General features: G+C 37.8%; 1 protein-coding gene across 1 annotated transcript in view; it reads left to right on the top strand.

Moving 5' to 3' along the window:
* Window positions 1–13,208, top strand: part of Root (ciliary rootlet coiled-coil, rootletin) — a 461,920-nt gene that overhangs the window by 221,191 nt on the left and 227,521 nt on the right. Inside the window, exon 16 of the mRNA XM_067137854.2 lies at window positions 4,556–4,915. Coding sequence (XP_066993955.2) covers window positions 4,556–4,915 — 360 coding nt within the window. The remainder of the gene's footprint in view (window positions 1–4,555; window positions 4,916–13,208) is intronic.

Genomic DNA, 13,208 nt, shown 5'->3' on the forward strand with positions numbered 1-13,208 from the left:
CTAGATAGGGGCTTCATTCATTCCATCCCTGACCCGGTCGAATGACTGGAAACAGGCTGTGGATTTTCATCATCATCTTTCTAATTGTTCCATCAACAGTTTAGTCAAGCACTTCTACATTTATGAGTAACCTTCTGATATAACAGACTCTTTGTAATATGACCACCGTAACACAACATACTCATCAAGATGATTTATGTATACTGTGCAAGTTGCCCATGCGGGTAGGGGCGCACAGCTGTGAGCTTGCATTTGGGAGTTAGTGGATTTGAACTCCACTGTCAGCAGCCCTGAAGATTGTTTTCCATGGCTTCCCATTTTCACACCAGGTGTTGTAGGTGTTGTAATTACCTTAATTAAGGCCACGGCCACTTCCTTGGCACTCCTAGCCCTTTCTTATCTCATCATCGCCATAAGACATACCTGTGTCGGTGCGATACAAAGCCAGTTGGTAAAACGACGATTTATAGTAAAGATTGTAAGAATGAGTGCTTTTCCATGTTTTTCTTCTACGTGGTTTTTGGTCTTGTTTTGACGCTAGGAACTTCAAGAATGATTTTATTTTTTATTTTTTATGAAAGCTCTCTTTAGTGTTAGGTTTCAATATTAATGTTCTATGATTATTTTTAAGACTGAAGAAGATCCAACAGGGCCAAAACAGGTATCTTTTATTGTCTTAGTTCTTCAAGTTTCTTTAAGGCATGCTGTGTATGGACTAAGGTGGAACCTTTCAATTGTACATTTTCTTGTAATATACCATCAATACGAAACAACCTAAACATGAGATTCCTGAATCCGATGATGTTCTTTCAAGAATGAAACATGTCATTCTTTGATTATTAGTGTGATTTCTTTTACGGGTATGTTATAGTGTTGTAGGTGTTGTAATTAGTGTTCAACAGACTGAAAAGCTTTAAAGTTACTCTAAATTATATTAACACATCACTTTTCTGCATTGAGCAGTTCAGAGAACAATTTCAGGGATAGTCTTCTAAGAAAGAAATTATGCTCGAAAAATATCACACATCATATACATGCGCAGTAGTACTACCCCTAGTGACATATAACATTAACCAAAGTTTCATGGAATCTTGCACACTGTTAATTGTGTGCATACTTCATTCCTAATTTTTAATGTCCCTCAATGTCTACTGCAAGGATGCACCTGGAACGTAATTTCTGTTGCTGCAGTGTATGCTCACACTTAAACAGGATTGTGTTAAATTGTTTTGTACAGATGAACAATAAAAGATTGTTGCATCTCTAGAGATGTGATATATAAGAAAGTCCACTTCAGCTATGTTCGACTTTGTACAGTCAACTGGATGCATTTTGCAACACGGCTCATAATTCTCACTCAAATCAGTCGCTCTAACTCTACCCTCTCCCTTCTCTCTCCTCTTCATGATATTCACTTGCATTGAGCACTATAAAATCATAATCACATGGTATGCCGTCACATGGTGCAGTGGGTCAGTTGTAGCCTACAAAATTTGTGTGACTGCCATAACAGGTTAGGTTTCAATCCCAGCAAGAGTGATTTATTATTATATTTACTTTTATGAACACACCATGATGACATCAGGCAACAAACACACCCAGTTTTGCTGGGCTAACTTTGATGCTAAATGCTTTACTTAACGTATCCACAAAGACTCACACGAGATGCTGTCAGTTGGTACAGTTGTTTTATTCACGTTTATTTACAAATTAAACACACACATAACCTTGATCACTGCTGTTGCAACAAAACACTCACATCACCAAGCCGCCATTTTAAAACTACTGAATAACACAGCACATAGAGGTTTCAACCTTGGAACACACATAAAACAGTCGACTGCTAAACAGCATGTCCACACATTGTCACAAGAATAACGTTGCTACATAATAACTCTCCTCCAACAACTCACTTGCCAGTAACTCTCAATAACTAACTTCCAAATCATAACTAACTTCACCGTCCAGATCGTCTCTTTATATAGGTATCCTGGCCAGGCTTCCAGAAAGATACATTACAAATAAATATCTTCATGAAAATTCTAGAGTCCTCAATACATAGAATATAATGTGCAGAATATTCTCAATCGTTCTCATGCCTATTACCATTCTGGAAGTTGCAGTGTGTTTCACAATTATGGATTACAATTTATATACACAGGTAAGATAAATTATAATATTAATTTTCAGGTGTGTTATTTTTTTTTTGCTATTGGCTTCACGTCGCACCAACACAGTAGGTTTTATGGTGATGATGGGACCGGAAAGGGCTAGGAGTGGGAAGAAAGCGGCCATGGCCTTAATTAAGGTACAGCCCCAGCATTTGCCTGGTGTGAAAATGGGAAACCACAGAAAACCATCTTCAGGGATGCCGACAGTGGGGTTCGAACCCACTATCTCCTGAATACTGGATACTGGCCGCACTTAAGTGACTGCAGCTATCGAGCTCGGTTTTCAGGTATTTAGATTAACGGAACTGATATAAATGTCTATGTACAACACGTGTTTCATGACATAACCTCACACAAATGCGGTCATTCGACTACGTAAATAATAATAATACTAATACTAAATGGATGTAAACACTTCACAGCCATACATACAAGTAATAATAATAATCATGATCGTAAAATTATAATAATAATAATAATAATAATAATAATAATAATAATAATAATAATAATAATAATAATAATTCGAGCTTGATATCTGCATTAGTTACCCATGGGTGAGAGAACATTGTTTACAAGTTATACCTGTTATCGCACTTGCGTCACACTCCATTCTGACATGGCACGTAATTCACATACATCTGGCTCTCATCCAACACAGCAGTTTTTAGTAATCGTGAGGCAGCAATTCAGTGTGGCATTTCGGTTAGAGTTATTTAGAAATGGATGCAGTAGTAACGGGTGTCAGGGGGCATTGGACTTCTACCAGGCACTGGTTTATTGTAAAGCAGGTTTCTACAAGGAAAGAAGACAGCAGGTTAGTCAAAACTTCATAGAAGAACCCGTTCTTAAACTCGTCGGAGTTCATGCAGGTGACCAAATTTTCTGGGTATCCATACACAGTCTGTAAGCGATTACAAGAAACTGGACTCCATTGTGGAAAAGCTGCCACCAAAGTGTCTCTCTGGTGAACAGATGGCCAAGATGAAATTAAATCATAATTGGGATCATATGAACTTCTCTGAAGAGACTTCTTTCAGTTTGTCAGAGGTCAGACCAGTTCATATTTACAGGCCATGGGAAGCACGTTACAACAAAAGATATGTAGCCGGGTGTTAACACATTGGCTGCATATCTGTGTCATGTTGAGGGTGGATATCACCGGATGGGGTTGAGTGCTTCATCGGATAGATGACCGTCTCACATCTGGCCAGTATTTGGACATTCTGCAGAATATTATGCTACCGAGTGTAATTATGTGCTATCCAGATGACAGAATACAGTTCGTGCAAGACAACTTCCCAATTCACATGAACGGTCATGTTCAGCACTGGTTTTCTGAGCAGGACTCTATTGAATTGCTCAGTTGGTTCCCTTGAGCTCCAGACTTGAATCTGATTGAACACGTGTTGGCAAGGTGGAAGCGCCATGTAAAGAAACCCTGACCTCACCGTCTGCCACGTTCACATGATGCTTTGTGGGGCATTTTGTTGGATGCATGGGAGGAGATCGTCCTTAAGAGGGAATATTTTAGGAAGCTTGTTGAGTCAATGCGAGTTCAGCTCTAACAAATTGTTCAAGCCGATGGATATTGGTCAAGGTTGTAAGTCATGTCTAAAACAGAACTAACATAATTAAATTTTGCGATGAATAGAAATATGCATGTTTGGTTAATGCGCCACTCTAAATGTTTTTAAAAAGTAATGCAGTTTCTCACCTTGACAGGCAGGTATGCTTCCCCTAAGCTCAGAGGCACCCATATGTACATGCTTAATATTGTAAGAAGGATATTTGTTGCTGTGCGTGGTACGTAGCATATTTACACTTCTATAACTTTCTTTTGAGGGGCCAGTGAGGATAAAACTCTGCACTCATTGCAAGTATGTGGAGTGGAATGCAAAGACTGTTAGTTTGGTGCAGTTATGCAATAGAGTAGTGGAATCCAGTAAAAAAGAAAGAAGAAGAAATTCTGATACTAGTATGCAAATCCTGGATCTCCTGGTTGGTAACCCCATTTGCCTATACTAACGCTAACACTGAAACACCATGAAGTGCTTCACATGACCTTCACTTGCCACGCATGTCCCTTGCTTTGCATATTTATTTAACAATTATGGCAGTTTCTCATCCATTTCTTTGTATTATTTTATGTTATTCTGATGTCCAGACAGTTTTATTGTGTACTGACAGTCAGGTTTTGTCAAGAACATGGCATTAAAAATCAAGTTGCTTCAATGTTTGTTGTAGCTGTACCGCCTCACTAGAGGACGATGATACTCAATGCAATACTTTAAAATTTATCATGTGTCAATATTTTATTGTTCAACTGTACATGCAGATAAAATTATTGTGAAAATAATTTATAATCTTGTATTATATTAAAGGTACTTCTAGAATCTAATGAGAAGGAACTGCAACGGCTTCAAGAACAACTTGCATCACTACGAAGTGAAAAGGAAGCATTAGAAGGTGTCCTCTTTGATACACAAACTAATTTGGAATCAACAGATACCAAACGCTTACAGCTTGAGAAAGAGCGTCAAGAATTACTCGTCAAACAAGAAGCGCTGAAAGGACAGATATGCCGACTGACTCGTGACCTTGAAACCTCTGAGAAGAGGGCACAAGAAACCAAGGCCAGTTTGACTCAGCAGGCTGCAACACAAGAGGCAGAACTTCAAGCAACAATAGCTAATATTAAAAAAAATTGTGAAGAGCATATACGGAAACTCACTGAGGAAAAGGTAATTTAATTTGTATATTTATATACAGTAAAATCTCTCATTTATGAACACTACTCATACATAGTAATATGTCTGCATCTGGGAACTTTCTATTATCTGGAGGGTACACTTGCTTATGTAGATTTCTCCACATGTAATCCATGCACTTTATAAGACACACTTTAATAAACAGTACAGTATTTTTGTTTTATTCTAGTTAATGATCTCAAAATTGAAATTGAGACCAGAAAAAAAATAATGCAATGCTGGTGTCTGTTACGAGTTTCAGAGTTCTGGGTTTTTTTTTCTTTTCTTTTTTTCCCCCTTCTTTCTAATAATTCTCACTCATTCATTCATGTTTCACTGAGCAAAATGACAACTAAAATTGATAGTACCCCAAGACTTGATATTTACTAAATTTGCGATTCTTTCTTCTCTGATGTGACAATCTCTCATCATTTTGTCATTCACTACACGGGATTTAGTTGTGATAATAAAATATATTTGTGAAGATCAAATTGGTAAGATAGTGGACCTATTCAGTCTACAGTAGAACCTCGATTATACGTTCCCGGAAACTACATTTTCCCATATTATTCGTTCAAATTATGTGGTCCCGCGAGCATCCTAATTAAATCACGTAAAAATCCTGCATTATCCGTTCCTCGAAGAAACAATTTCCCGGATCAACCGTCCAGAAATTTCAGTCCCATCAAAGCTAAATCCTCAATCACGCAGTTTTCAAGAAACTGTATCTCACGAAAGGACGGCTATGGCATACTTACAGATCTTGGTGTTAACGTCCCGTCAGTGCGGTAATTTGAGGAAGTACTGTATCGTACTGCAAAAGCGATCGGCAGTGAACCTGCATAAGGGACCATCTTAGCATTGCATTCGGCTGGTATTGTTTAGAGAATCCTCGGAAATCATAAAGCAGAGAGTTTCCACAACAATTGGAAGGAGACAGAGCGGATTTCGACAGTTCTACTTGAAGATGAAACGAGTTTAAGTCAGATGTTCATACTTACAAAACATCTACATTATGTCCAGGGTTACCTTTTTTTTCTTCTCAAGTGTATCACCGAACAGGTTTTTGGCACTTCCCTCAGGGCACTGTATAGTCACTGGCCTTTCAGGCAGGAATCAAAACTGCTCCTGGGATTGCTTATTACTGTTTTCGTCCTAATATAAGACCGGGAATTTCACGTTTTTGTGTAAAAATGTTATAAAAACTGCAGTTGTTTTATTTGCGCACGTTACATTTAGAAACTATGTATCATTTCGCAGTCGTATCGACTTGTACAGCAAGCACGCTTTCCAGCTGAGATCAAGGTCGCGAATAACTAATTTCGGAAGTGTTAATACTATTTTTTCTCTTTCCAATTTGATTGTGATTAGTGACAGGCAGAATTGAATATAATGCATTCGGGAACTTGAGGATCGATACTTCCATTCAAAACCATATTCTCAAGTTAAACGTAACCTTTAAAATTTGATGTAGGCCTAATTTACGTGGTACAAGATTTCCATAAACTGACCACGAACAGTATACCGGTGACCAAATTACAATGGAAGATTAAAGAAAGGGATTTCGCCATCATGTTGGACGCTTTGGTATCTAATGTGCTTTATTTTATTAGATTAGAGAATCAAAAACTACTTGTGGTCAGTTGTTGTTTGGCTTGGCGTTACAGGTATTAGATTTTTCAAAAAGTTTGGCTAATCTAATTTGCTGAACTGAAAGAAGTTTTCAGAGGAAACTGACGAAGTTTTCCCGGTAAAACTGAATGTAAAGTTTCGAGATTTTTAAGTTGCATACCGGTAATGTTTGAAGCCGGCCCCGCGGTCTAACTTGCCTGCCTCTCACCAGGAGGGCCTGGGTTTGGTTCCCGGCAGGTCAGGCATTTTTACCTGGATATGAGGGCTGATTCCAGGTTCACTCATTCTACGATTACTGGTACCTTTAATTGAGGAGCTACTTAATGGTGAAATGTTGACCCCGGTCTAGAGAGCCAGGAATAACGGCCGAGAGGATTCATCACACTGACCATGCGTCACCTCGTAATCTGCAGGCCTTCGGACCGAGCAGTGGGCGCTTGGGAGGTGGAAGGCCCATTGGGGCTGTAGTTTGGTTTGGTTTAGGGGGGTTTGTCAGATTATAAGTATAAGTTACATATTTTATTTTTGTGATGTTTAGCCAAATTGTTGATGGTTCATTCGTTCCCAGATTTTCTGTTTTCCCGTGTTGCACGTGTTTTTTTTTCCCCTCCAGAAACAGATAATCGAGGTTCCACTGCATATAAAATAGCATGTCTTGACTGACTGACTGCAAGTTGAAACCGCTTAAGCTATAAATAGGAAATTGGGTGAGTAGTTTCATTTTATAATGTAGAAACTCATTAACAAGGGATTTATCAAAATTCATTCCCTAAAGGGATCATTAAGGGGTTCAGTCTTTATATGGAGAAATGATATTCAATGCATTTATTGGCTTAAATCTTGGTAAAAGTACTCCAAAATCAAATAATTAAACACATATATTTTTTTTTTGAAATCATACCCCTAAAGGGGTAAAAGGAAGTTTGTATTGGAACAGGAACGACTCAGAAAAAGTAGAAGAATTCTGGAACCATTTACCGTGAATGATGTTTGCCAAAAAATCCTAAAATTTAATATGAAAATCCTCCTAGGTGACTTCAGTTCGTATGAAACACGTATTATATAGATGGGTATCCCTGTATTCTGTAGGATACAGAATATACAAAGGAAAATCAGGGAAATGAGCTATGAAAATCTATCCACAATTTTGTACTGGATTCATAGTAGATATGTCAGTACTTTATTCATTTACAAACTTCAATTATAAATGGAGTGAAAAGGAAGCATTAGAAGGTGTCCTCTTTGATACACAAACTAATTTGGAATCAACAGATACCAAACGCTTACAGCTTGAGAAAGAGCGTCAAAGAATTACTCGTCAAACAAGAAGCACTGAAAGGACAGATATGCCGGCTGACTCGTGACCTTAACAGCAAACAAAATTTACACCCTAATCAACACATGCACCAACTAACATCACTAACGGAAACATCTCAGAAAAAGTGGAAAAATTCTGGAACTAGTTAGACAATATCTCCAAAACAATCCCAAAATAGCATGTCAAAATCCTCCTAGGTCACTCCAATGCAAAAATTGCCAAAGAAAAGAAATGTACTGTAGGTACTGAGTAGGCAAATGGTTTGGGTATAAACAGATCACCCGGAATGGCATGCAACTCATTCATCATCATCATTTCCCTTTATCCAGCTGTAGCCGGGTAGGGGCAAATATGGTTCCTCTCCACTTTCTTCGGTCGTTCCACCACTCCTCCTCCAACACTGTGTCCCAGTCCAGGTTTCTTTCTATAATGCTGCGTTGGATGGTATCCTTCCATCTCAATCGTGGTCGTCCACAGCCTCTCCTTCCTTGGATTTGCATTTCCATCACCTTTTTTGGCATTCTATCGTCGCTCATTCGCTTTATGTGCCCAAACCATCTTAGTCGGCTCTTCTTTATTCTATCATTCATTTTTTCCACTCCAATTTCTTCCCGGATTTTCTCATTCCTTATTTTGTCTCTTCTACTCTTCTGTATCATACTCCTCAAGAATTTCATTTCGGCTGCCTGTATTCGACTCTCATCCTTCTTTGTCATTGTCCAAGTTTCTGCTCCGTAAGTTGTTATGGGTACGTAATACATCTTGTACATAGTATCCTTTGCTTCCATTGGCACATCTTTGTCCCATAACATATTTCTTACACTATGATAGAAACAACTTCTAGCTTGAATCCTTTTACTAATCTCAGCATCCAGTCGAGCATTCTCCATTAATTCACTCCCCAGGTATTTAAACGTTTCCACTACTTCCAGGGGCTTGTCTGCAAGTCTAATCTGACCTTTCCCTTCTTTCTCCCCTCTAGTCATAACAAGAGTTTTACTCTTTTCTACACTTATTTTCAATCCACATTCTTCAATCTTCCCATTCACCACATTCAACTGTTCTTGAACCTTCCTGTCGTCTTCTCCCCAAATCACAATATCATCTGCAAATAACATCATGTTCATTTCTCTTCCTCCATATGCTGCTTTTGCTGTTCTCATGATTTTTTTTTTTTTTTTTTTATTGATATATACAGTCGTATCAGCACACACGTTCTTAAAAACGTGTGTGCTGATACGACTGTATATATCAATAATAATAATAAAATAATTATATCAGCACTGTCAAAATGGCTTTGATATTTTATAATGATTATAATTGTTCTCATGATGTCATCCATTACTATTGTAAACAGGATTGGTGATAGAACACTTCCCTGTCTCAGCCCACTAGTTATTTTGAACCAACTTGTCCTGCCAACTTGTGTTTGCACGCAACTACTACATTCCTTATACAATGCCATGATCATTTTTATTAATCCCTGTCCAATTCCTTTTTGCACCAGACTGTCCCAAACTTTCGTCCTAGGGACACTGTCATATGCCTTTTCAATATCAATGAATTTCATCACCATATCATTCCCGTACTCCCAATGCTTTTCCATTAGTTGTGTCATAATGAAAATGGGTTCTATTGTTGACCTTCCACTTCTGAAACCAAACTGATTTTCCTGTATCTGCTTTTCAACCCTCAACTCATTGAGATCTGCAAAAACCATGAGCTATTTTTCAAATCAACGTTTTTCAAGAAAAAAATCCTCGCAGACCAAAATTTGGATCTCACCTAATCCATTACTGGGCGAATACTAATTGGGCCATATGATTATCTCCAGTCTAAACACAGTAGAAATCATGAACCTTGAAGTTCTGAAAGAAATAGACCTAGAGTCCAATCATTACCCCACAAAATTCTCCCTAGACATCATTCCAAAAAAGAGAAAATTCACTCAGAAAGCTCCACACCATAAATACGATGTACAGAATATAGAAGGTAATGAAAAATTTACTAAAGAAACACAAAAATTAAATCCACAAAATTGGCAACAACTCCTAACAGGACTGATAAAAGCAGGAGAAAATATTGCTTCTCAAACCAGGACACAGAAACACCCATGGTAGACAGAAGAATGTGATCATCTTATAAAAGTTAGACAACAAGCATGGCAGAATTGGTCGTGCAACAAAAATCAAAAGACCCTGCAAATCTCAAGTACATCAGAAAAATAGTTACAAAATCAATAAAAATGATTTGTAAACACAAAGATAAAAACTAGAAATAGAAAAAGCTCAAGAAGAAGAAGAAGCAGAAGCAGAAGAAGCTCAATTCTCAAAACTATTACAGATCATTCAAACAAAAGTTAACCAAGTACTCTTCAACATCACTCCAATTCAAAAATTAACTTGGGGAAATTACCTACACCAATGCAGACAATTATTAAATTCTTACCAAATACTTTTCTAAATTACTCAGTTGTGAAAGGCCAGAAGAAAAATATTCCAATTCTGCCGTACACAACGTACACAACAAAACTGAGACTCAAAACCAACGATTGTGCAAGAAATTAAGGAGATAATTAAATCACTGAAAAATAACAAAGCACCAGGAACAGATTAAATTACTGCAGAACTATGGGAAAATGGCAGGAGAAAATCTCCTCACAAAACTCAAAGAAATTATAGATGAAATCTGCACCAACGATTATCGAGAAATTTCATTAATTTCAATAACATACAAAATCCTATCCATAGCTCTCTTAAACCGTACAGAACCTCAGATTGACCCAGAAATTGGAGAATACCAAGTTGGTTTAGAAAGGGCTGATCATGCGTAGAACTAATTATCAGGTCTGAAAAACTCAATGATATATTTCAAACAAACAAAAGTTTTGTCATCACATTTGTAGATTTCAAAAAGGCATATGACAGTATAGACCGAGAATCACTTTTTGAAGTACTAGCAGAAATGGACTATATCAGAAGACAACAAACATCATCAGAAAATCACTCATGAAGCTCAAATCCATGGTAAAATTTATGGGAGAACTGAGTTCAGAATTTCAAATAAATAGAGGAGTACATGAAGGGGACGGTTTATCCCTGTTGCTCTTCAATTTTGCACTTGAAAAAGTTGTAGGAGAATGGTGAAAGCAGCTGCACCAACACATAGACTAGGACCAAAACTAAAAGGCATAGAAATTGCCTCCTTAGTATTTGCAGATGACATGACATTAATTGCCCAAGACATCTCTGCTGCACAACAGCAACTTGAACTCTTACAAGAACAAGCAAGCAAGAACACATTTTATTTGGGGAAAAATAAAAGATTTCAGCTTCAAAACTGCTCCAGATGAACTCCATGTTGGTAACAACAAGATCTCTTGATTGAAAGAATTCAAATATTTAGGTGAATGGATTACTGCTAATTGTAATGAAAGGAAATCTATTCAATCAAGAATTCAGAAAATGGAGATTGCTTTTCAGTTAATAAATAATATTTACAACAAAAGAAGTTTTTCCTGGAACTGCAAAACCTGGCACTATACATCCTGAAGCTCTCTACGCATCTGAAACACTTGCTCTCCAACATGAGACACTAAGGGGGAAAATAGAAGTGAAGGAATGTAAAATAATGAGAAAAAACCAGAGCCTAATGCAGAAATATATAAAAACATTTCCAAAATCACAAACACAATGCGCATGCAAAGAATCCAATTCATGGACACTTAGAAAGAATGGACTCAGACAGACTCTCACAAAATCCACGCTTTTTTTAAAGAACAAGGCTACCCAGCCAACTTGTTATAAACAGACAGAAAAAGATCTGAAAGAACTAGAATCACCAAATCTACATGACCAAAATAAAAGTAGAAAAATCACTTCACGTGCTCCTAAGTTACCCATTCAAGAAGAAGAAGAAATCAGATTTCCAAAAATTGAACTCCTAAGGGGCTATAAAAAAATTCCATGGAATATGAACGAAAAGTCCATGAAATAGTTATGTGAGCATTCCTACAATTAATGATAATGATTTAATCATTTCATCCTCACCGTTGGATGAAAGCAGTATTTTCCACATGAACATGATATGCCATAAATGTGAAATTTATCCCAATTTTTACCAAACAATTGTTAACTGCCACATTGTTAAATGTGCATTGGACAGTAGCTTCCTTGGGGGAGCAACAACCTTGAGACATGATATCACAACCCCAAATGATGGTGTTGGGTTGTCCGGTGAAAGGGCAGTGGCCTTGAGACATGATATCACAAGTGCTACAACCCCAACATCACACATGCTATTTGATATAATAATTCTATTTTCATAACTTTCCAGTTTAGCATTAATTTGTTTTCACTACGTATTGTAATTTCTTAGTACTTATGTGTGTGTGTATAACTTCAAGTTGATAACTTTCTAGGTTAGCATTCATTTGTTTTCTGTACATATTGTAATTTCTGAGTTCTTATATGTATTAAATTGATAACATTTTCGACACTCTAATAAATTAAAAAATTAGTATGATTGTTGAAATGTTGAACATAAATGGTGCTATGATGCCCCATACCATCATTCCAATTATTGGTGACAGAGCTTGCAAATTTAGGGCAATCAGTATCCTTTGTTTTATATGTCACTCAAGCCATGCCCCGAGAAGGTGAGTCACTAGGAAGAATTTTCTGACTACAGAAGGTCGTTCAGGATCTCTGGGAACGAGGTTTGAAGGGTAATTAGCTTATGGAAAGTCATGTTTCCAACAAAAATCATGCTCATTTGGAAAGCCAGCATTTACAACGTAATTTCCATTGCAGCCGATCTTTTTGCAGAACTAGCATGTCTATCTTATCCCACTCCTCCTGACAGGCTTTCCAGAGGCCATTGATAGTGCGTGGACGCCTATTTCCTAAGGCCCTTTTTAGACGTCCAAATGCACAGAAGTCCATGGTGACCCATCCGGTGCCTTCACGGGAATGTCAGTAAAAGGAATTGCACAGATTCCAGTTTCTATCTCCATTCTCTCTAAGAACAGGGGAGTCGAGCAAGAGGTGTGGCTGGATGCTTTATCTTTATCACTCAGGTACACATATGCTTAATATGGTTAATTAACAGAAAAAGTGTCCGGCTCCATGGCTAAATGGTTAGCGTGCTGGCCTTTGGTCACAGGGGTCCCGGGTTTGATTCCCGGCAGGGTTGGGAATTTTAACCGTAATTGGTTAATTTTGCTGGCATGTGGTCTGGGTGTATGTGTCTTCTTCATACTCATTTCATCCTCATTACGACGCACAGGTCGCCTACGGGCGTCAAATCAAAAGACCTGCATCTGGCGAGCCGAACTTG

Source organism: Anabrus simplex, chromosome 1, assembly GCF_040414725.1.
Source record: "Anabrus simplex isolate iqAnaSimp1 chromosome 1, ASM4041472v1, whole genome shotgun sequence".
Taxonomy (NCBI): domain Eukaryota; kingdom Metazoa; phylum Arthropoda; class Insecta; order Orthoptera; family Tettigoniidae; genus Anabrus; species Anabrus simplex.